This window comes from Haliotis cracherodii, unplaced genomic scaffold (assembly GCF_022045235.1).
Source record: "Haliotis cracherodii isolate W230 unplaced genomic scaffold, xgHalCrac1.p SCAF_47, whole genome shotgun sequence".
NCBI lineage: Eukaryota > Metazoa > Mollusca > Gastropoda > Lepetellida > Haliotidae > Haliotis > Haliotis cracherodii.
This window is the reverse complement of record NW_027266305.1, coordinates 32,302-57,694: the sequence shown is the minus strand read 5'-3', so window position 1 is coordinate 57,694 and position 25,393 is coordinate 32,302. Positions and strand designations below refer to the sequence as shown.

General features: G+C 42.0%; 4 protein-coding genes across 6 annotated transcripts; 3 read left to right on the top strand and 1 right to left on the bottom strand.

The window, feature by feature from the left end:
* Nucleotides 1-3,593: 3,593 nt before the first annotated feature.
* LOC139441864 (processed variable antigen-like) lies at nt 3,594-3,899 on the top strand. Its single transcript, XM_071222608.1, has one exon. It carries the CDS (start codon nt 3,594-3,596, stop codon nt 3,897-3,899), a length of 306 nt encoding a protein of 101 aa, XP_071078709.1.
* Nucleotides 3,900-4,028: 129 nt separating this feature from the next.
* Nucleotides 4,029-4,496, top strand: LOC139441863 (arginine/serine-rich coiled-coil protein 2-like). The gene has a single exon (XM_071222607.1). The coding sequence runs from the start codon at nt 4,029-4,031 to the stop codon at nt 4,494-4,496; it is 468 nt and encodes a 155-aa protein (XP_071078708.1).
* Nucleotides 4,497-4,885: 389 nt separating this feature from the next.
* On the top strand, nt 4,886-5,317 carry LOC139441862 (processed variable antigen-like). The gene has a single exon (XM_071222606.1). The coding sequence runs from the start codon at nt 4,886-4,888 to the stop codon at nt 5,315-5,317; it is 432 nt and encodes a 143-aa protein (XP_071078707.1).
* A 2,491-nt stretch (nt 5,318-7,808) lies between these two features.
* On the bottom strand, nt 7,809-14,396 carry LOC139441865 (uncharacterized). 3 transcript variants are annotated; one of them, XR_011651687.1, is made up of 3 exons: nt 14,112-14,396; nt 9,463-11,593; nt 7,809-9,201 (listed from the first exon to the last, which is right to left on the bottom strand). XR_011651687.1 is itself a non-coding variant. In XM_071222609.1 (2 exons), the coding sequence occupies exon 2, from the start codon at nt 11,451-11,453 to the stop codon at nt 9,564-9,566; it is 1,890 nt and encodes a 629-aa protein (XP_071078710.1). In that variant the 5' UTR covers nt 11,454-11,593; nt 14,112-14,396; the 3' UTR covers nt 7,809-9,563. The 3 variants fall into 3 exon arrangements, 2 of the variants coding, with proteins under 2 accessions (XP_071078710.1, XP_071078711.1); XM_071222609.1 differs by having other exon boundaries at nt 7,809-11,593; XM_071222610.1 differs by lacking the exon at nt 14,112-14,396 and adding an exon at nt 13,898-13,921 and having other exon boundaries at nt 7,809-11,593.
* Between the last annotated feature and the right edge of the window lie 10,997 nt (nt 14,397-25,393).

Below are 25,393 nucleotides of genomic sequence, written 5' to 3'. Positions count from 1 at the left end.
AGAATATGATTATAGCTAAAAAGAAGGCATTATGAGCTGAAAACGAAATGAAGGGCAGTAAAGCAGACTTGATATAACCAAGCGAAGCAGCAAAGTCATCTGAGTTGATCACCTGGAAAAGAATATGAACATGTGTAGCTTCCAAAGTATGGGATAGGTGGGTTCAGTCACATAAAATGAGTGAGTGAGATGAAAGCAAACTAACCTTGCTTGATGACAATAATGACAATATAAGTGGGACACGACCAGAACCACCTGTTATACCATCTTGGTGCATAGATGTGTGCAAGGTGCCGTGAGTGCAGGGTGTTGATAAATATATGTAGTGAGTCAGTCACAGAGTCATTCTGGGTTTATGGATAACCTGTTTTGGTTTGGTTAATGCATAATGCCTAAGATGAATGCCTACACACTTTATTAATTAAGCAAGTATTTAAATCTTATCTAAGCATTATGTAAACACAAAGCACACCACTCATACACATCACAATGAAATACCATGCATCACTAATGCATGTGTATCCGGGTACATGTAGTCAACACTAATAAATAAAGAAATACAGTTTACAGTGACCTTCAGGGTAAGACTCAACAAACTGACACACCTAACTGAGTCAGTAATGGCACCATGGTTGAATATACAAAAGAAAAAAATGTGTTGCAACACAGGAATAATACTGCAGTGTACAATCAGTAACAAAGTATGACAGGTAACACCATTTAAATTTTCAAAGAAATATAAGATGCATCTTCTGGAGAGTATAACACAATTATGACTGTTTGCTGACAATAGAACAAATGCACATTTGATGAGACAGAGCTAAAGCAATTGCTTCATAGCTAGCTTTGAAAACGAGTCCATGATTGCGTGAATCTTGGTACAAGTTGATAACATTCTGCACCCAAATAGTTCATAATTACCACGTATTCACATGGGTATGCAGTCCATTACTGGATCACTGGGATGGTCACTGGATCACTGGAATTGTCACCCAGCATCAGTCGTCAACAGATCCTGGGGGCTCCATTGTTGTAGCCATTATATGTGAATATGTATTATCCCAAATAACAAAATGACACAGGCTAGGGTGTGAGGTCTGATTAATTTATTTTCTGTCGTGATAAACCGACACCCTGGAACAATGAATACAATAATAAACATACAAATATATCTAGTACATCAAACCCGAAGCAGATTAATTAATAATCTACCACACTTATAAGCTATACATGATATATCATTTATAACATTTCACAATTATAAGCTTAGATATGTAAGTTAAATGGATTTACATATTTAATATAAATATGGTACAATAAATATAATATTATGTTACAATGCAAGCAATATATATATATCCGGTGAATCCCACTGGGGTGTATTCGGGTGGTCAAATCCCTCGTGAAAACCTGTTCATGATATAAAATACATCATGAAGGTATGTTTATCTACACACATGAACATAACATGTAAACTATTATCAAATTATTAATACACAATACAAGTTACTGAATACACAAATGTCCTAGATTAACACAGACACATATATAGTGAAATGAATATATCTAGTATACATACACTCACCATGCACACACTAATACTAGTAAATGTGACATGTTTAAATATAATTAAGGATCTATAGAGACATTTATTAAACTTAAGTGATTTGCATAATTATTACTGGCATAAAATACAATTATAACTTTAACTACTAACCTTTATATAAGTATATCCCTTCTTCCAGTCCAGTGCACAGTGAAGTAGTAATGCCAAGTGCAGGGTGAAAACAAAGGGGTTTGAAAGGGGGACACAGAGATTTAAAACTAGCCAATCCAGAGGACGCCTGGGCTTACACTCTGATTGACCATCAAGAAGTTGACTGACCCACTAAGTAAAACATGACATTAGAATAGGGCTTTAATGATAATACTTGACTTACAACTATTTAAGTATGCAGCCTGAAATGAGAAATACAATAAATAATTCTTGATTACTGCAATATCTGAAATATACAAAATACCATTATTGACAACATACATAGTAAATTAAAAGCTAATTAATAAAAAATGATTAATATATACAGAACTACTAGCTACCACATCTGCACCACCAACTCGTTGTCAACAGATATTTTCCAAATCTGATCATGTTTTAATCAAGGTGATCACTAGACTTCGGGAAGTAAGAACCTTTTTATCACAATATAGATCTTGATGGTCGATCACATCGTCTTGACGGCGCCACCATTTTGTTATAAGCAAATGCATGTGAATCTGTGAGATGGAATCTGATTGGTCCATAGAATGGACATAACTCGTAATAGCCGCTGGTGGCGCTACGATCGAGCCCAGGAATTCCAGCCTAGTTCGGCAAGGGTGGAAACTGGACTTGTAAAGTCAGTTAACTCTCTTGCCTCGGGAAGATGGTCTTGTTATGCTTGTCAGCAAAACCTTAAAGTAACCAAATTGCCGTAACACTTTAAAGAAACTGCTGATGTATTATTTCATGAAATATCTTTTTTTGTTGTTGTTTGTTGTTTAACGCCGCACTCGGCAATATTCCAGCTATATGACGGCGGCCATGACATATCTATTCTGAATAAATTATCATCATGTGCCTACTCTCTTGGTGTATTGAACTATCAATTTAATTGTCTGTGTACATATTCAACATTGTTCGACTGTTCAAAAAATGCTTTTACTACTAATATATGAAAAAATTGCATAATCCAAACAATATTTCGATTTCAGAATATGTAGAATAACCAGCGCGATATTGCAAGCACGGCGAATTGCAGGAGTTCTCTGGGGATTTTACGTCCACTTCAATCATATATATGTGCAGTGTCGGTGAGGGACATAGGTCTTGCAATACCCATACAAGTATCCCGCGCCAAACTGACAATCCATATTATCGTGCGAACACAAGAACGATACCTTATATTCTACCCGCGTCTAATAGTACAGAAAGGCACAGTCGCCTTCGCCTATTCTTCTTGAAAATATATTGAACCTTTCTGATATAAAAAAAATAAAATGTTTCCTTTAGAATGTCTTTATAACTTCCAAATCTTCTCAATTATTTTAGCTGCAATCTCAAAGTTAAATTGAAAAAACGACCCAACAACTGACAAGTAGTTCTCAGTTTTAAATATTTTCCACAATATATTTCTCAGACATATTTAGTTAAGAATCGCAATTGTACAAAAACCAACTTACTGCGGTCATATAACATCTGGTGACACATCGGGAGACTATTATCACATTATCAAAGTGACCTCTGACCTCTTGGATTCCACGTCGAGTGATCAAACATTCAACTGGAGACAGTCCAGGTAGAGATTATCTTGATCGCGATCGAGAAGTTTCTTATGGCCGGCCTTCGTACATGCGCTTCCAATCATTGTCCTGTGTACGTAGTAGATTCGTCGTCTTATAAGCACAGTTGTTTTCACAAAACTCACAAGTTCACTTGCTGAAGGAAAAAGGATATATCACGCTGGGATGTGTTAAAGGTATATGGTTACTTAGTTGTCATTATATTTGCTCGTAACAGAATGACAGGTGATAGACAGATCACATACAGTAGATGAATGACAGGGAGTAAACAGGTGACAGAGAGTAGACGGATAATAGAGAGTAGACGGATGTCGGAGAGTAGACGGATGACAGAGAGTAGACAGGTGACAGAGAGTAGACGGGTGACAAGGAGTAGACGGATGAGAGAGAGTAGGCGGATGACAAGGAGTAGACGGATGACAGAGAGTACACGGATGACAGAGAGTAGACGGATGACAGAGAGTAGACGGATGACAGAGGGTAGGCGGATGACAAGGAGTAGACGGATGACAGAGAGTAGGCGGATGACAAGGAGTAGACGGATGGATGACAGAGAGTAGACGGATGACAGAGAGTAGGCGGATGACAAGGAGTAGACGGATAAAAGAGAGTAGACGGATAATAGAGAGTAGACGGATGACAGAGAGTAGGCGGATGACAGAGAGTAGGGGGTGACAAGGAGTAGACGGATGACAAGGAGCAGACGGATGACAGAGAGTAGACGGATGACAGAGAGTGGACGGATGACAGAGAGTAGGCGGATGACAAGGAGTAGACAGATGACAGAGAGTAGACGGATGACAGAGAGTAGGCGGATGACAAGGAGTAGACGGATGACAGAGAGTAGACGGATGACAGAGAGTGGACGGATGACAGAGAGTAGGCGGATGACAAGGAGTAGACGGATGACAGAGAGTAGACGGATGACAGAGAGTAGGCGGATGACAGAGAGTAGGCGGATGACAGAGAGTAGACGGATGACAAGGAGTAGGCGGATGACAGAGAGTAGGCGGATGACAGAGGGTAGGCGGATGACAAGGAGTAGACGGATGACAGAGGGTAGGCGGATGACAAGGAGTAGACGGATGACAGAGAGTAGACGGATGACAGAGAGTAGACGGATGACAGAGAGTAGACGGATGGATGACAGAGAGTAGACGGATGACAGAGAGTAGACGGATGACAGAGAGTAGACAGGTGACAGAGAGTAGACGGGTGACAAGGAGTAGACGGATGAGAGAGAGTAGGCGGATGACAGAGGGTAGGCGGATGACAAGGAGTAGACGGATGACAGAGAGTAGGCGGATGACAAGGAGTAGACGGATGGATGACAGAGAGTAGACGGATGACAGAGAGTAGGCGGATGACAAGGAGTAGACGGATAATAGAGAGTAGACGGATAATAGAGAGTAGACGGATGACAGAGAGTAGGCGGATGACAGAGAGTAGGGGGTGACAAGGAGTAGACGGATGACAAGGAGCAGACGGATGCCAGAGAGTAGACGGATGACAGAGAGTAGACGGATGACAGAGAGTAGACGGATGGATGACAGAGAGTAGACGGATGACAGAGAGTAGACGGATGACAGAGAGTAGACGGATGACAAGGAGTAGACGGATGACAAAGAGTAGACGGATGACAGAGAGCAGACGGATGACAGAGAGTAGAAAGATGACAGAGAGTAGGCGGATGACAAGGAGTAGACGGATGACAGAGAGTAGGTGGATGACAGAGAGTAGACGGGTGACAAGGAGTAGACGGATGACAGAGAGTAGGCGGATGACAAGGAGTAGACGGATGACAGAGAGTAGACGGATGACAGAGAGTAGACGGATGACAGAGAGTAGGCGGATGACAGAGAGTAGTCGGATGACAGAGAGTAGACGGATTGCAGGGAGTAGACGGATGACAGAGAGTAGGCGGATGACAGAGAGTAGACGAATGACAGAGAGTAGACGGATGACAGGGTGTAGATAGATGACAGAGAGTAGATTGATGACAGAGAGTAGACGGATGACAGAGAGTAGACGGATGACAGAGAGTAGGCAGATGACAGAGAGTAGACGGATGACAGAGAGTAGACGGATGACAGAGAGTAGGCGGATGACAGAGAGTAGACGGATGACAGAGAGTAGACGGATGACAGAGAGTAGACGGATGACAGAGAGTAGACGGATGATAGAGAGTAGGCGGATGACAGAGAGTAGGCGGGCGACAGAGAAAAGATAAATATCAGGCTCATCCTTGTACTTTGTCAAAATTTCCGTTATTCATTTTTCTTTGTTGTTGAACGCTGCACTCAACCATTTTCCAGCTTTATGACGGCGGTCTGTTAAAAATCGAGTCTGGACCAGACAATCCAGTGATTGTCATCATGAGCATCGATCCACGCAATTGGATACGATGGCATGCATCATCCAAGTCAGCGTGCCTGACCACTCGATCCCTTTTAGTCGCCAGTTTTGTCACTTAACCTGTTCACTCGTACCCATTTTAGTTTGTTAACTCATACGGTGACGAATGCGTTGTTAAGAGAGAGTTATTCACTCAGTCGCCCCATGATATTATATTTCCAGTGATTATCCTCTTATGCTGAGAGCGTCTCAAAGAGAATGTCCCCAAGGTTAGAATATTTCAGGTGCGGATCTAGGATTCAGAGGTGGCGCACAAGTCACGTACTTCAACAGAACACCTAATTCTGGGGCTGCATATCGGACACAGGCAGACAGAAAGTCTGATGAATTGGTGGGCTGGGGGTGCACCCCCGTCCCAACCCCCAACCCCAACCCCCACCCGCAACCCCACCTCCCTCAACTGGTCCATCGGTGGGTCATGATTATCGTGTTTGTATTTCTTTATATGTCTACTATATATCTGCTAAATGTTTGATTGAGTCAGAAAGTAACTTATGAAATTTAGAGGAAATAACTATTATGTGATTTATTGTATAATGCACAAAAGAATAATGACTAAAGGGTCCTCGGTGATCAAGTATATTAAATCTCCATTCTATTTGATTGAGAACCCTGACCCACTCGCTACGATTGGAAGATCACGACGCTAAAAATAGCCGTCCAATCAAATTATGGGAAATAATGTGCTAAGTTGGATATAAGAGTGAGGTGAGTTGGGTTTAACGCCGGTTTTAAGAGTATTCCAGTTACGTTACGACGTGTCAGTTTAATGTGGGAGGAAAACCCGGAGTCATGCAGCTCTCAGACATTTACCACTTCAGTCAAAACTCACGAGCACGGGTATGGTGCTGACAAAACTAGAAACATAATGGGGGCGAACCGAGACACGAACCCACAATCATAGGTTTCTGGCATGCCCAAGGGACGCAACTCAGCGAATTTGTGACAGGAGTATACACACTGCTCTAACGCTCAACACCCCCTCCCCGATCTAAAACCGTTTAATTAAACAAACATTTCCTGTTTTCAATAACCAGCTGTCAGATCACTGATGATTATGATTAACTGTTTAAATTAAGTCTTCTCTTCAATCAATCTACCAACCAGAAGTCCCAGACTCACGTTTCCCCCCAGGTGATTGAGACGCTATAGGTATTGTCTACCTGTGGTGTACAAAACAGATGAGTGTTCTGCCCCGACCACTCCTCACAGCTCGATGGATGTCACAGGGTCTTTGTAGCGGGGAACATATGTCGGAATGATAACTGATGGCACACACATAAAATTGTAGTGCAGGAAAATTCTCCCATAACATTAACTGATGTAAAAGGTCATTGACTTTCGAACAAGTAGGTTTAAAGTGACGCATAATAATGTTTGTGGGATATCGTTGTCTGTAATATTGACGTACAACGCTCATAATGCACCAGATTATTGGACTGCCCGGAGAGGGGAGGTCCGGGGTTCGATCCCCGGCCGCGTCAAACCAAAAGACGTTAAAAGATGGTACTTGTTGTTCCCCTGTCTGGCGCTCGGCATTAAGGGGCTAAAACAAGGACTGGTCGGCTCTGAGTGGGGTATTCATGTTAAACTGCGACATGTGGGCTGGTTCTAGAATCGGTTTCATTCCGGATTAGTACAAGCAGCCCACGCACACACACACACGCACGCACGTACACGCACACACACGTGCATGCACGTCGCTATATAAGTGCAATAATCTTGGACGCGACGTTAAACCCCATTTCACCTCACCTCACCAGGTTATTGAGAAAAGAAATAAGGCTACTTTTTTATTTGGGTTTTGAACATAATTCTTTTAGATTTGGTCGACTGAAAGATCAACTGTTTTATGCTTTTGTCGAAAAAACGTGCTTGTGGTTTTGTTGTCTTTGTACTAGATGCTGCAGTTGTCCCCCTTTGAACATTCTCAAGTGACAGTGCGTCGCATGAAACATTCATCACATACGCCGAGAGAATTATGAAAACATTACAAACATGGCTTTAAATTTATTTTGAAAATAAGTATACAGTAAAATATAAAAATACACACAGTAAAAGTTAAAGATTTTGAACGCACCGGTTCACCCATGATATACACAATATATTACAAATCGTGCATTTATTTATAACAGCCGCCCAAATGACATTCCCTTTACAGGATAAACATCTGTGCTGGAAATGAGTAATAGACGAACAGCTGCCAGTGTTCTGTACACTCTCTGTCATTCATATTGAACGTGTTGAGACTCCATTACCATATCGTTGCCTGGGTGTCAATGGTCTCGAAGTTTCAATAAATCAGATCTCCGCACAGATTCGATTCTTTACCATCTTATTTCAAAATAATTTCCAACTATAGCAAAGAAAAGTTACAATTTGAAATTTTTGTCAGTCTTCTGAATATGAATTTAGAATATATGCACAAAACACAACACTTTGCATGTTCGTAACAAGACACCGAATACATGACTTCAGGCATGTTGGTGCTACACGGGTTTGACATAACGCAGGGAAAAGGGATATATTTCAATTTACAAGTTACTACAGACACTTTATGAGGCAAACAGACATAAACTCCAAACAAAACATATAACCACAATCTGACAGGGCAATAGCAGTCATGAGACACAATCGTCCGTGTAACATTTACATAAATAGACCACACAAAGGCAACAGCGGACATCCTCAGGTCAAGGAGATATCACGTGGTACACCCAGCTTACTCTAGATTTAGTTAGAAAACTTTGTTTCCCATTGTTGTTAAGATGATTCATGTGTACTTAGGGTCTCACCACTTTGTGTACGTTGTTTTATATTTTTCAGCTTGTTTCTCAAGGTCTGTATTTTTGTCTGCAAAAGTGGAGCCAACCAATCCTTTTATTTCTGCACATCCAACATCTCCAGTGAAAATGTATGTATCTCCGTTAAAAAGGACAGACGATATTTCGGAGCATTTTCGGGAAAGATATTATTTAAAAAAATATATCACAGACCCCACCCCATCCCCGATATCAAATGATGGACCAGGTAATTTTAGAGAGGTTCCATGCCTAAGGTAAGCCATGACACAATTGGTACCTTGTGTGGATTTGAGACACTATCTACCAAGTTAAATGTCACAATTTATTGTTAAAATAAATCTAGGTAACACAACCACTTACACAATGAGCAAAGTGGTTTTTTTTATTGAGTGTCTGGTTACCTTGAATGTACTTTTGATTGACCTGCTAGGGCTTACAATAAGCGACCAGATACTCTTTGAATGTACTTCTGATTGACCTGCTAGAGCTTATAATAAGCGACCAGATACTCTTTGAATATATTTTGGATGGACCTGCTAGGGCTTACAATAAGCGACCAGATACTCTTTGAATGTACTTTTGATGGACCTGCAAGGGCTTACAATAAGCGACCACATACTGTTTGAATGTACTTTTGATTGACCTGCTAGGGCTTACAATAAGCAACCAGATACTCTTTGAATGTACTTTTGATGGACCTGCTAGGGCTTACAATAAGCGACCAGATACTCTTTGAATGTACTTTTGATGGACCTGCTAGGGCTTACAATAAGCGACCACATACTAATGGCCCTGCTAGGGCTTACAATAAGCGACCACAAACTCTTTGAATGTACTTTTGATGGACCTGCTAGGCTTACAATAAGCGACCACAAACTCTTTGAATGCACTTTTTTTGATGGACCTGCTAGGGCTTACAATAAGCGACCAGATGCTCTTTGAAAGATGCATGGACAACACATACTGTAGTTTCATAAATGACATGATGTCGTGATGTCATTACAGTCAGTGGAACCCCATTAGTCGCCTCCATTCTACAAATTCAGACCACAGTTGGCTGTTCATGACCTGACTAGACTGTGAAGATGTGGTCTGGTCAATGTCCAGCCGTATGTCAGGGCTCAGAGTGAGATGCTTCGACTGACACCGTCGGAACAATAAGAACGACCTCCCCGTTAAAGACGTCCACCCGTGCATGACGTGAAAAGCAGTCTTCCCGTCGACCAGGACACTGTCCGAATCAGAGTTACCGTCCTTGACATGCATGGACCGGAAGTTGGCAAACGGGTACCGTGTAGTGTCTTTCTTGAAAATGAGGCTGGACACCTTCAACGATGTTTCCGGGATAGTTGTTTTGAGATCTAGCCTTGCTGACCCCCCATCAGCATAATATAAGGTCATAGTCAGATTGACAGGGGCCAGGTCCATTCTGACAATAGGGGAGGAAGGTCTGAAGGCGTCCGCGTCAGACTGTCCTACAATCACAGAGGTACCAAATGGTATCCAGTCAAGCCCTGGTGGAGGAAGTTCTAAGAGTCGGATGTTTCCATCTTGATATAAAACAAATATCTGGGCAAAGCCTGTTGTCCAAGGAACTGGACGTGAAATGCGGAAGTAGTCCACCTTGTTAAAAACCTTCCCAGTGTCCAAACGGTGGACTTTCATTGTCTCAGGTGCTCGCCACCAGAAATCAACGTCTATACCCTCAATTATTAGATTATCTGACCTGAAAATTGAAAATGGTCGATCCGGCCTCATGTACCGTCGCTCAAGTTGCACGTAATCAATTGTCAGAGAGCTTATTTCAGATGTTACTATGGAAACAAGAAGAACATTGTCATCATATTCCGTCCACGAAAAATCAGGAATGTGCCACTCCTTAGTTGTCTCCCCTGGTTTAAATACTTCATCGACCAGTCCCAGGACCTTCTTAGCCCGTCCTTGGTACAACACTCTCATTGTCACTTTCGACTTGACAGGCTGGATCCTGATCGTTGCTTTAGACCCAATATCAGCATCTATGTAGCCTTTTGATCTGCCTTTGAGTCTGAACACTATCTGCAGTACCTGAGAGGTGAAGGGTTTGTTCCTACCAAATAAGAAGTCCATCCTAACTCCGGCGAACGTGGCCCGACTGAGGGGTTGTGGAATCACGAAATGGGAAATCTTCCAGTACACGGAAGGCAGAGATACACACCCCGTTGTGTTGGGATGACGATCGTTGATGAACGTCTTGTAATCTGGCAACGTTGCCGTCAATGTGTAAGATACGACGTTTTTCAGGAACACTGGTATCTTGACGTTATCTTCTTCAGCGCACTTCGTGGGATAGCTGGTTTGTAAGAGGGTAGCGTTCTCCAGCACATTCGGGTTTACTGGGGGAACGGGTGGTAGAACGTTCGAACACATAAGTGCGCAGGTCAATATATCATGGGTTATGGTCTGATCTGAAAGCTCCACCTCGACATAATCAATCTCAATCCCATTGGCGGCCTTTGCGAGAAGGGACAACACATGCAAACCCTCCCTGAAAACCCACTGTCTCCCAACCGGCCCCGATATATGGAACACATTCCAGAGCTTCCCCCAATCGGATCTGTTCCCGGTTAAGAAGGATCCGGCGTCCACGTTATCGATAGTTAAGGAAACAAGGTCAGGGCCGCCGTCGTTGGAATATCTGACGTTGCTGATACGGAGGGACGTATCTTGTCTCAGACACAAGTAAAAGGATAAATATTCTCCGTTTCTTAGTAAAACTGTTTTTCCAGTAACGGCATTTGATCGATGATGGATGGCGTGATTGCCTCTGGCACCGGTGGCTCCAAGCGAGAGCTTCACTGCCAAGACCGAGATCATATGACAGGCAATAATACTGCCAAGCAAAACAGGTTTCATGTTGGTCGTTGGAACGAGACTGCTGACACTTCTTCAAAGTTTCTTTTTCAACTTTTGACTTTCACCTTCGTTTCTGGCCGCGTTCGACTGGCGTTATTGTTTTCCATGAGAAATGACTTTAATCCAAGTCTTCCGTATACCTGAAAAACAAATAATTTATAAAATTATGGATATCAAATCTCATGTGCCCCATACTGTCCTAATGTCACCGGAGGCGAGTGGTATTAAAAGGCATAAAACCCAATGTACCCCGAGTGATCCTGCTTCAACGAAGTTATCTTACCGACATGTTTTAATGTGATAATGTAAAGGAAACTGAAAATATCAAAATTGATAGAAAATAGCTGTTTAATTAAGCTGAGATTAACTTGTTCTATGTCACTGACTCGGAAAATGCGTGTGGATCTTTGTTTCGAAGCTGTGTATAAGGGATTTATTCTCCCGCTGTGAAATCCACGCGCAGCCTGTTTTCTTCGTGGCGGGATGTAAGGGATATATTCTCCCGCTGAGAAATTTATTTCCCTTCAAGGCAGGATACATCGTATTTTATCCAAATCACGTGAACCAATAAAAACTTCTTCAGACCTGTATTATATAAATCTAGCTAAATTGTGTTTTTCTGATTCAGATGACATATAGTCGACCGAATTTGACCCGTTAAACATCCGTTTCACGCTGCCCCTACCACTATCCTAAATGAAAAAAACCAACATATATTAGAATGAATAATATTTCGATAGGAAGACATACAAGGATCACTTATAAAACGTTAACAATGTAAACAAAGCACACCTTGTGTATTCACGAATCAGCTGACATCATATACACACACGCTTTATCACTTAATGTATTTCTGTTAAACACTTCTGATACAAAAACAAGGAAATGAACCTTCGTGGTATGATCGAGGCGCACCTTGTGACCGCTTCGTCACCGCGGGTATTAAGTACCCAAGCACACCTGGCGTTAAAACGTCTAAGGGATGAACTATCAACAAATAAACTTGTCATAGTAAGGAAACTATACAAATATACAGCGTCATATTAATGACGCGCGTTGCACGTATATATCAGTTTTATAGATATAATTGATATGTGTTCAGATAAACTGTTTTGTAGTAAAAGATATCATAATATTAACTACGTTTGGGGAAAAAACATATAAAGGTAACAATAATAATAAATTCCTTCGGGGGACGAATTGCGAGGGGATTTCCGAGGATCATCCTTTCAACACAATACATTTCCCAGTCAGGGGAGGATTAATTGTCGGCATTCGTGACTCAAGCATTTCGTTTTAATCCCGCAATTTATGTTTTAGCCCCACAAAGGAGTTTTATCACGGCCCATGTCATTGTTTATTTACTTTGTTAGAAATCCCAAAGCACGCGTTGCTAGATCTGTTCGTTGGCATAATTTGACATGTATACCAAATTTAAAATTAGAGTTATTTTCTGTATGGTTGTGATATTGCAGTTTTTATCTTATTTTTAAAACCTGGACACATTTAAACGGAGATACAGTTACCGTTGGTACATGGGACGAGAATATATATCTGTATCCTTATATACAGTCACTGAGCTAAGCATTGTTCAACAATACCACTTGTATATACGCCCATCACTGTAGTCTGGTACAGAACATTTGAAACATGTACTTGTGGTCTTGTTGCGAGGTGAATACGTCTGTGTCGAAAGTACAGTAATATACAATGGAACTGTTTCACAAGCTTTACTGTTGGACAAGGCCTAAATGTAAGTAACCGTGCGAAATTCTGCCCAATGAGATCTAAGGAAATAAACAGTTATGTTCATGCAAGCTACACCTAATGACCCTTTTCCTGTTTTGATAGAGTGAGATAAGTCTCAGATTGCTGTGTCTAAAGCAAAACAACACAGAGCAGAAGTAACGGTATATGGGTGAAGCATTTACACATACAATCCTTTTCATAGTTTCCAATTATTTTAAAAAAAATGTATTTACTGTGAAACAAAGAAATGATATTAATATTGTTCACCACTGAATTATTAATAATATTGAACGTAAAGTCAGATAGCATAAATCTATCTACATGGAAAGAATAAGGCTTATGTCTAGTAAAGATAGGTCTTCAGCAACCCATGCTTGTCGTAAGAGGCGACTAACGGGATCGAGTGGTCAGGCTGACATAGTTGATGCCTAATTGCGTGGATCGATGCTCATGATGTCAATCACTGGATTGTTTGATCAGGACTCAATTATTTACAGACGGCCGTCATATAGTTGGCATATTGCTGAGTGAGGCGTAAAACATTAAACAAACGAATACGGTTTACCATATATTTCTTTGTAAGTATTACATTATTCGGCCATTATGTTTCCAAATGTGTGGCAACGCTAGAATTGAGGTCGCATATTTAAACTATCCAGCTTTTCACATGATAAAGTAGTGTCGAATATACTTACAAACTACCTGCATCAATCGTGTACAGCCAAACGTTTATGACCAAGTAATCGCTGCCTCTTACGAGGTACTAAAAGTGTTCAGTTAGAAAAGCTATTCATCAAGGGAAACAGGTAGTTAACCTGACGGAAATTGTTTCATCGCCGCATTGATCTGAAACCGGTTTTAACTACAAGGATTTCATGCTAAAAACAAGTTCGTACTTCTGCCACCTACCTGCGAGAAAATGTCGTCTGCTTAGTGTCGTCACCGCGGGGCGCTGAAGCATATCAACATACTTTCAGCTGCACATATGTTTGTACAGAGCTAAATCTATTTTTAGTCCTTGGTCCGTCAGAGAAGCCTAAACAGGCCTTGTTACTGATCAGACGACATTCTCATTGACTGTTATATAACAATGTAGATTTCCCCGAGAGGGTTAAGTTCCACAACAGCGGACCTTGATGCTGAAACTGACACTTGTTGAGTTGTTGGCAAACTGACACCACTCGACGGATGGATATTTCCAGCTTTATTGAAGACTTCCGCAGCACTTCAACCATGTGACAATGTTGTCCAAGTCACGAGACGAAGACTCAAGTATATAGCGCGTGCGCATACGAGAACAATTTACGCATAGCTCCACACAGCAGCGAGCAATGGTCCGTCAGCTTCACAAGTCGGGGTCTTCAAGCATTGGGGCTGGAGTAATACATCATTTATATACATCGCACTCCAGGAGCGCACCCTCAGGGAAAACGACTCTGAAACAAACCCGCACCTGGTGACTGTGTCAAGATATGACATCATAAATATTGATCACAGGCAGGATATGTCCCTACGCAAACCTTACCTGATGTGTTTTATAACCCTCGTGTGTTTCACGAGTTGTTAAAAAAATAATTAAAACTTGTTAAAAGTAATGATATGGGTAAGATGAAATGGGGTTGAACGTCGCGTTTTAGATGATTGCTTAAATACTGCGACGTGCATGCATGCATGTGTCTGTGTGTGTGCGTGCGTGCGTGCGCGTGCGTGCGCCTACTGGTGACGTGTCGGTTGTATAGCCATAGCCAACTAAAATACCATGCTGGTATGCCATGGATACCCCACTCCGAGCCGACCAGTCCTTGTTTAGCCCCTGAATGCCGAGTCAGGCAAGGTAACAACAAGTACCATCTTTTAACCTATAACGCTGCCGGGGATCGAATCACCAACCTTCCACTCTCCGGGCATACGCTCTATCCACTCGACCACGAAGGCGGTCATATGTAATAATGATGATGATGATGATGATGATGATGATGATGGGATAATGAAGCTGCTTGTCATCACTTCAAGTTGCGATAGAGTGAGTGAGTGAGTTAGTTGTGTTTAGTTGGGTTTAACGTCACTTTGAACAGTATTTCAGTTATATCACGGCGTGTCAGGTTAATGCGGACGAAAGCCCGAAGTAATGCAAATCTTAGCCGTTTACCATTTCGGTGAAACCCACGAACACGGGTATGGTGCTGATAAACATAGAAACATAATTGGGTCGAACCGGGATTCGAACCCACAGTCATAGGTTTCTGGCGTGCCCAAGGGCAAGTTGCGATAGCATTACAACCTTATCTTCATCATGATCGCCACGTGCCTGCATTATAGAACAGATCTTATTTGTGTTAAGTAAAATAGTAAGACATAAATTCTTATTCAACAAAACACACCGTATAGTGAGGCTGTAAAAAGCAACACAAGTTTAAGATTCTTTAGTTTGGTGAATTGTGAGATGATGTCGGAATAACTTGTTCAGGAGCTCTCCTCACAACACTATATGTCCCTGACAAGAGGGAATTTAATGTCCGCATTCCTGATACAAAGATGTCTTTTTCATCTGAAATGGCAGCCTCGCTGAAACTGCAAGTTTGTCCTGCTAATCGGCCAGTTTCGATGTACCGTATATCAACGAACGTAAAAAGCTAGGCATTTGGGTTTAATATTTAATTATGATCTAAATTTCAAATTAGTTACATATTTTGGTGACCGTCAGAAGCTCGTAGGTCTAGATTATGTGTATTATACTAAACAGAGTGTGTAATTTCTCATTACTCTACCCCAAGGAGGATCTTAAATGCACTGCTATTTGGATTACGAGCTTCTCTTGGTATTTCCGTGAAAGTTAAGACATATGGACCCCAGTACAGCATGTACATGTCGTAAAGTTCGTACAATGGGGATCGGGAGGCCACTATGGCTGCTGAGTATGGGTAGTATGGGGGGCAACCTCAGTTCCTGTACATTAACATAGACCGACGACAGTCGTAAAGCTGAATCTTGTAGAACCAGACTCGCCAGTCACATATTTGTTTTCAAGATACTAAAAAATCAAGGCTCGTCGTGATAAGGAATATCTTCGTTTGGGCTTGGCTTACGAAGTCTAGTAATAACTCATCGAGGAACACTGTAGGATTAGTAAGCTATGTGATAAATGGCCATTAATCTCCTTCAATGTGTGATAAAACTGCAAGAACGTTAGTCGGTAAGGGCGCCACGTCATGAGCAAGTCATGATGCCATCTACTTCCACAGTAGGGCTTGGTAGGGCCGGGGGTTATCGCCATGTTATTCGCCAGGTGGGCAGTATTCACCTGAACGTGTTTCCTTTAGCCATAACAATAGTTGGGTAAAAGTCCTTTAGCCATAACAATAGTTGGGTAAAAAACATGTAAGTGTTCCATAGATGCAGTTGTATACCTAATCAGCGAGCAATTGTTTGCGGTTTTGTTCAACACTCCAAAACATGGTTTCCTTAAAGGTGCGTTGCACTGAAACAGTTTTTCGGGAATGACTTTGCTTATAATCATCCCAAATCATCATCATCATCATCACAATATTTATGTTAACCTGCGGACTGGTAGCATGGGGTAGCACTATACAAGGAGTACAGGTACAAGCAGCCATATACACTTACACACACACACACAAACGCACACACACACACACGCCCACACACACAAGCGCACACACGCACACATATACGCACGCACACACACAGGCACACGGGCACGCACGCACGCACACACGCACACTCACGCACGCACACACACAGGCACGCACGCACACACACAAGCACTCTCACGCACGTACACACACAAGCATACACACATGCACGTCGCTGTATAAGTGCAATAATGTTGGACGCGACGTTAAACCTAATTTCACGTCACCTCACCCCATCATCTCCCGCACCAGCGACAACATTTTACTGCCATGACAGAAGTCAGCCACAAGGCGCAATATGATTTAAGGTGGGTGTTTGCGGGGTGGGTCGGATTTTTTTTCCATGAGTATACAAGACAATAACCCCATCCTGTTTTATGTCATTTTTTCATGTCCCTCCTGCAATTCCCAGCATCGTTCATCACAATGAAAAACACATGAATATTTAAAACAGTGTATGACGGAGGAAGGTGTAAAGGTCCACAATACAGGATATAGCTTTACATTCAGGAACTTCTTGCTCGGCAACCCCAGTGGTATGTATGAAAGGTCGGATGGTCTAACCAATACCAATACCTTATATCACTAAACCACAACCAAAACGTACTAAAGTTGTAACAGCCATGTAAAGTAGTCAAACAGGCACATATGTTTTACTGTCTTCTTTCACAAAAACCTTAACTAACAACTCCAGGAGTTTTCGTGAAAATAATCTTTCTTTTAAGAGCTTAAAAATGTTAGCTTTTTATTCAAAATTTTGAACGAAGTGAATTATCAGAGTATATGACTGGCATGATTGAGAAAATTCAAAATTTTGTTTTCACAATCCATCATCTTTCAAATTATTCTTTCAGTAATGTTTAAATCGATTTCAAACGAAAGTTTATTATTGGAATTTATTTGTAGCGACGTGCATATGTATGTGCGTAGCTGCTTGTACCGGTTTGTTTAGTACTAACATTCCGCAGTTTAACATGGGTGTCCGACGCAGACCCATTAGCATGACTCAAGCCTATGCCTTAAGGCAGAGCGCGAGGCAGGGTAACAACAAGTACCATCTTTTCAAGTCTTTAGGATGACGCGGCCAGGGGATCGAACCACCGACCTTACAACTTACACCAGCATGACTGTTTCCAACGAACAATACAATAAAATACACTCTGACCAAACATGTAAAACTTCACCTATAGTTGACTGAGTAAATAAATGGCGTTTTCACAAAGTGGTCAGCAAAAACAGTGACAAATACAGTATTACAATTATATGTTGGTTTGTTTGTTGTTCAACGCCGCACTTACCAATATTCCAGCCATATGACCGCGGTCTGTAAACAATCGAGTCTGGACCAGACAATCAAGTGATTGGCATCATGATCATCGATCCACACAAATGGAATACGATGACAGCAAGCACAAAGTCAGCGATCCTGACCATTCGATCCCGTTAGACGCCTCTTTAACAAGCATAGTCGCCTTTTAGGGCAAGAATGGGTTGCTGATGACCTATTCTACCCCGGATCTTCACGGGTCTACCATGATGGCGTCAGCTTCTTGCGAGGGGTTGGGTAGTGGGGAAGTCCACGGGCACCGGTGTGATGCTGACAGACGGAAGATCGAAATTGGAACAAATCTGGGATTCGAAACCATGACCAACGTATCCGGACACGGCTAAGGGAAGCAACTCTACATATGGCGACTAACACATTCCTACAATTAATCTACCCTCAGTCTGTCATGCTAAAATATCTACGCATCTGGTTTCGAAAGGGAAGTCACTGAGTAATGGATGGGAATGATGTGTTGGAATGGGTGAAACTAAACTGGGCGGCAAAAGAAAGTATAGGTCGAGTTCAATGATGATAGACAAGAAGAGGTTTTGTTGTGAATTATAATATAATCTAGGGAGGGGTAACAAATGATTGATCAACCACAGTTTGAATGAAATTGTGCAAACACAGGTAATGTAAGCTCAAGGTAAACAATGATGGGGTAAGAAATTTCATTTTCAAAAGTTGTCTGAAATGTCACCAAAAAATTGTCAGACACACTACAAGTTCATTGTCGACACAGCTGCCTCAATGCATGCTGTGATATGCCGCCTCGTCGATCACGTCAGTCTTCTGATGACGTGGACTGGAATCCGTTGCCACTCTTCTCTCAGGGCCTGCTGTAATTCTTGTCTGTTGACGGGAGGCTGATGGCGTGCTCTAATCTGTCTGTCAAGATGGTCCCACAGATGTTCAATAGGATTCATATCGGGTGAGTGGGCAGGCCAGGGCAAAACGTCAACGTTCTGCTGGTTTAGAAAGTTCCGAGTCAGTCTTGCAGTATGGGGCCTGGCATTGTCGTGTTGAAACAATGTCCCCTGCTGTTGGTTTTGTAAGAACGGAAGCACAACTGGCTGCATCACTTGGTCTCTGAACTGCACAGCATTCAGCTTTCCCTGTATAAACACCAAATCAGTCTTCTGATCTCCACAAATACCGCCCCACACCATGACACCTCCCCCGCCGAATGGATGGACCTCTCGAATACACGCCGGAGCCAAACGTTCCCCTCTGCGTCGATAAACTCGTTCTCTGCCGTCATTTGGAAACAAGTTAAACCGACTTTCATCAGTAAACAGCACTCGACGCCAATTTCTCACTTGCCAGCGTCGAACCTGCCTCGCCCACCGCTGTCTCAGGCGTCGATGTCGAGCAGTCAGTACCATTCCTCGGAAAGGACGATACGCTCGGATTCCAGCAGCACGAAGTCGTCGTAGTACTGTACGTTGGCTAATGGGATGTCCCAACGCTGTTGCTGCCGTCGTCGTTACGAATCTGTTTCGCAGGTGAATGAGCCGTATCTGACCCTGGGGAGATGTTCCACAGAACTGTACCTAATTCCCAGACTTGGTCTGACGTTATCTGACGTTGTCGTTAATGTCATGTACGAAACTACTCGTTCACTCATTATGGGAATAATTAACTACAAACGATAGACATCGTAAATGTTAAATAAGCAAACAGAGAATATACCATTTTTCATTGACTCAAATTAAAATGCTGGGACAGCACATTAATTGCAGCCAAGGCCCCTTTAAATAAATACAACTGAAAGAGAGTTGGATGTTTGCCATATACATGTATCTATAGAAACCACCTGAGTTGTACGGGCCAGACTATCGGGACAGCTGATGGTGGTCTTAGGAGGACATGTTGATGAATGCGAAACATGTAGAGTGGTATTAAATTAATAACCATGTTAGTGGCATTCCACACACCTGGAGGACGCTTACACACGTCACTGACACAAACACGATCCCCGACTACAAAGGCGGGCTGTCACCGGCCATCACCTGACTGTCATGACAACACACGCGGGCTGGTTACAGCGCCTGGGGCTTAGCATCTCATCACTACAATCAAACTGGTTAATCCTTTAATTTTAGATAATCATTCATCCAAGAGTAACATGGCGTTGAACATAGTACTTACCTCGGTGACCGGTTCTAAAATTCAATGTAGGGTTTAAAAAATAATGACTGTTTGATTGGCATTCTAGAAGTTGGCAAACGTAGTAAGAAAGACGTACAACTTTATGGATAACAACTTCTGGTATATTGTATATAGCGACGTAGATTCTTACACCGTCATCAAGCTGGAGTGACACCGACCAAGTGATGAGAGGTATATGTGCATGACATGTTGTGATGTAGATTCTTACACCGTCATCAAGCTGGAGTGACCCCGACCAAGTGATGAGAGGTATATGTGCATGACATGTTGTGATGTAGATTCTTACACCGTCATCAAGCTGGAGTGACACCGACCAAGTGATGAGAGGTATATGTGCATGACATGTTGTGATGTAGATTCTTACACCGTCATCAAGCTGGAGTGACACCGACCAAGTGATGAGAGGTATATGTGCATGACATGTTGTGACGTAGATTCTTACACCGTCATCAAGCTGGAGTGACACCGACCAAGTGATGAGAGGTATATGTGCATGACATGTTGTGATGTAGATTCTTACACCGTCATCAAGCTGGAGTGACACCGACCAAGTGATGAGAGGTATATGTGCATGACATGTTGTGATGTAGATTCTTACACCGTTATTAAGCTGGAGTGACACCGACCAAGTGATGAGAGGTATATGTGCATGACATGTTGTGATGTAGATTCTTACACCGTCATCAAGCTGGAGTGACACCGACCAAGTGATGAGAGGTATATGTGCATGACATGTTGTGATGTAGATTCTTACACCGTTATTAAGCTGGAGTGACACCGACCAAGTGATGAGAGGTATATGTGCATGACATGTTGTGATGTAGATTCTTACACCGTCATCAAGCTGGAGTGACACCGACCAAGTGATGAGAGGTATATGTGCATGACATGTTGTGATGTAGATTCTTACACCGTTATAAAGCTGGAGTGACACCGACCAAGTGATGAGAGGTATATGTGCATGACATGTTGTGATGTAGATTCTTACACCGTTATTAAGCTGGAGTGACACCGACCAAGTGATGAGAGGTATATGTGCATGACATGTTGTGATGTAGATTCTTACACCGTTATTAAGCTGGAGTGACACCGACCAAGCGATGAGAGGTATATGTGCATGACATGTTGTGATGTAGATTCTTACACCGTCATCAAGCTGGAGTGACACCGACCAAGTGATGAGAGGGATATGTGCATGACATGTTGTGATGTAGATTCTTACACCGTTATAAAGCTGGAGTGACACCGACCAAGTGATGAGAGGGATATGTGCATGACATGTTGTGATGTAGATTCTTACACCGTTATAAAGCTGGAGTGACACCGACCAAGTGATGAGAGGGATATGTGCATGACATGTTGTGATGTAGATTCTTACACCGTTATAAAGCTGGAGTGACACCGACCAAGTGATGAGAGGTATATGTGCATGACATGTTGTGATGTAGATTCTTACACCGTTATTAAGCTGGAGTGACACCGACCAAGTGATGAGAGGTATATGTGCATGACATGTTGTGATGTAGATTCTTACACCGTCATTAAGCTGGAGTGACACCGACCAAGTGATGAGAGGTATATGTGCATGACATGTTGTGATGTAGATTCTTACATCATTATCAAGCTGGAGTGACACCGACCAAGTGATGAGAGGTATATGTGCATGACATGTTGTGATGTAGATTCTCACACTGTTATTAAGCTGGAGTGACACCGACCAAGCGATGAGAGGTATATGTGCATGACATGTTGTGATGTAGATTCTTACACCGTTATTAAGCTGGAGTGACACCGACCAAGTGATGAGAGGTATATGTGCATGACATGTTGTGATGTAGATTCTTACATCATTATCAAGCTGGAGTGACACCGACCAAGTGATGAGAGGTATATGTGCATGACATGTTGTGATGTAGATTCTCACACTGTTATCAGGCTGGAGTGACACCGACCAAGTGATGAGAGGTATATGTGCATGACATGTTGTGATAAGCAGCAGATTAACATTGAATAGATAACAAGTACTATTCAGATAATTGGATGAAGCCAAATTAAAAACACGATGCCTTAAGTTTCGAGACATACCGTAAAAACCCCAAAACCTTAACACTGAAAAATGTTGATTAACTGAGTTAAGTGGCCTCCTGTTTGACGCATTATTGTATTTTGCCATGCTTTTTCAGAAAGTGTGTCGACTGAAGTATATCTACCAGGTGTTAAACATCATGTGTAGGGTTGTATAGTTCAAATGTGCCGTTATATATTACCCACTGCACTATATATATTTACCACTAGTGCCGGCGACGATAAACGCCTACCGTGTGGAAAGACTGGATGTATTTAATGACAACTCCTTAAAGAATATGGATGAAAATAGGATCGGGTTAGCCAAGTTTTGTACGATGGAAAATTTGCAGGGCGTTAAGATGATGCCCGGATGTAACGTAAATAAAAAAGTGTAGCGTCTACGTCAGTTGAAAAAAGAATATCTCTACAGTCTATGTCATGTGTTGAATTTTTCACAGACGCAAATTTGAAAACGTAATATTTGTCAGGTCACTATGGTATTCATCATATATTATGTATATGATTATTATAATAATAATAAATACACAAATGTAGTGCTCGCCGGGTTCATGTCAAGTGAACAAGTATACACGTTTTGGTATTATATTATAATGTTTTAATACCATTGACAATTTTCATTGTTTTAATTCTAGCGTGGCATCGATGGAGGTTCATTTAAAAAGACGTGCTAGTGTGGACCTCCAATAAACTGTCTATAACATTTGGTGTATAATGTTATTTATTGGCAACATTGTAATCCTAGGTTGAATGTTGACGAGGACACGCGCACGTGTGTGTGTTGTTTTGTTTGTTTGTTTATTGTTTAACGCTGCACTCCAAGGCTGTCGTGAATGGGTTTTCTGGGTGGCTTCAGAAACCTTCTTCCTGACTGGAATTGAAAATCTTCACTGTCGATATGAGAAATGTATTGAAAAGCAGGGAGATTATGTTGAAAAACACTTTCACAACAGTTGGTTTTGGTTGTTAAGCTAAATATTTGACCTGCCCTCGTACATCAAGACCGTCCCCGTGGTCTAGTGGTACAGCTTCCGCCTGGAGATCGGAAGGTCCGGGATTGGATCCCCGGCCGCGACATACCAATAGACGTTAAAGTGAGTGAGTGGGTGAGTTGGGTTTAACGCCACTTTTAACAATATTCCAGTTATATCGCGGCGTGTCAGCTTAATCTGGGATGAAAGCCCGAAGTGATGCAGGTCTCAGACGTTTACAACTTCGGTGAAACCCACGAGCACGGGTATGGTGCTGACAAACCTAGAAACATAATCGGGACGAACCTGGATTCGAACCCACAATCATAGGTTTCTGGCTTGCCCAAGGGACGCAACCAATAGACGATAAAAAAGATGGTACTTGTTGTTACCCTGTATACTGTGTCTGAGTGGGGTAGTGCGATATGGTATCTCAGTGAGCTAGCACTATAAATCGGCATCAGCCCGGACAGGTACAATCAGCCACACACACACACACACACACACACACACACTCACACACGAGCATGCACGTCGCTATACAAGTGCAATAATCTTGGACGCGACGTTAAACCCAATTTCACCTCACCTCGTACATCAAAGTTTTTAAAGTTCAGTGGACCAAAATGCGCCATTGCTATACCTCGTTCCCTGTCATTCCTTGAGATTCAGTTTCTTATTAATGGCATGCTGCTGCGTGTGCCTGTTGCCATGTAATGATCAGATCCGACCACGGAAGTCATCTGTAAACTGTCGTGATAGAGGATGAATAATGCTGAGGGTTTCCACATGAGAAACTATTAAAGGCAAACTATGCCGAAACGTGCATCCAGTACATGGTTGGCTGTGTTGGTGAATAAATGCAGCCATCAACCTGTCACGCACAGCCACTGGACACATGGCTTACCTTCCACAGTGAATCGTGTCTCAACCACGGGGCAAGGAGTAAATCTTACACTACTAACATACAGTGTCGCGGCTCATGCATACACAAAACGCATGTCTCTTGACAACGGTGGGTATTTTTTCCAACCTGGAAAGTTTACAACTAGTCATACCCTTTCAAGGATTATATATCAGTGCTTGTAAAATTCATTTTTTTTATCTGTGACAGGTGTAGTTATTTATAAATGCATTCATATTGCACACTTGTGGTTTAATAGATGTGTGTATTCTATATATGTATATATTAAACACATCAACTATCATACATTCTCGGGTGTTATTTGTTATTTTGTTTGTGATCTTCGTTCAAGGATTGGGAATTGTTTTTGTTTAACGGCCTTTTACCAAAGAAATAAACAAAAATATATTAAGAATGATATAAGGTGGGTCCCTACCTAACGCGGCATTCATCGATTAGAGACATACAGAGAACATATTTTTTCATTACAAGACAATATCATCAAATACGTAAAACTCGATTTGTTTCTTCGGTTGTGTGACGGCGTGGAAATGTTCTGGGGTGGAAAGTCGGAACTGAGGCTGGTCATGGCGATTTCAACTCTAGGAACATAGGCGCACTAAGAAACCAAGGGTCATAATCAGACCGAACCTGGGATTCGTCACCACAAACAGCGCACCTTAGCAGTTGCCCTAAGGGACGCAACTCTCCATCGCGCTTTGTTGCGCAGCCTGACGTAAGCTTCTGGCGGTGGGGGGTTCCATAGTTTTCAACTGGTTTAATAAGGGACAATGTTATATATGTGTAGGACTCAGATCCATGGCAGATTCTCATTGACACAGCGATCAATCGAAAAAATGCCGAATCATTTTAATATGATTATTAAAAATTACATGAAGTTACTCGCGTAAAGGCTCTGAATCTAAAGTGGGGTAGCATGAACTCCGGCAAACGATAGAATAGTGCGGAAGGCCTTGGATAATTATTAAACTATAAAAAATAACAATTATTGATATTATATGATAATCTCCTACAGATCTGAGTATACGCAATTATCTTCTTCCGTTTGTGGTATGTCA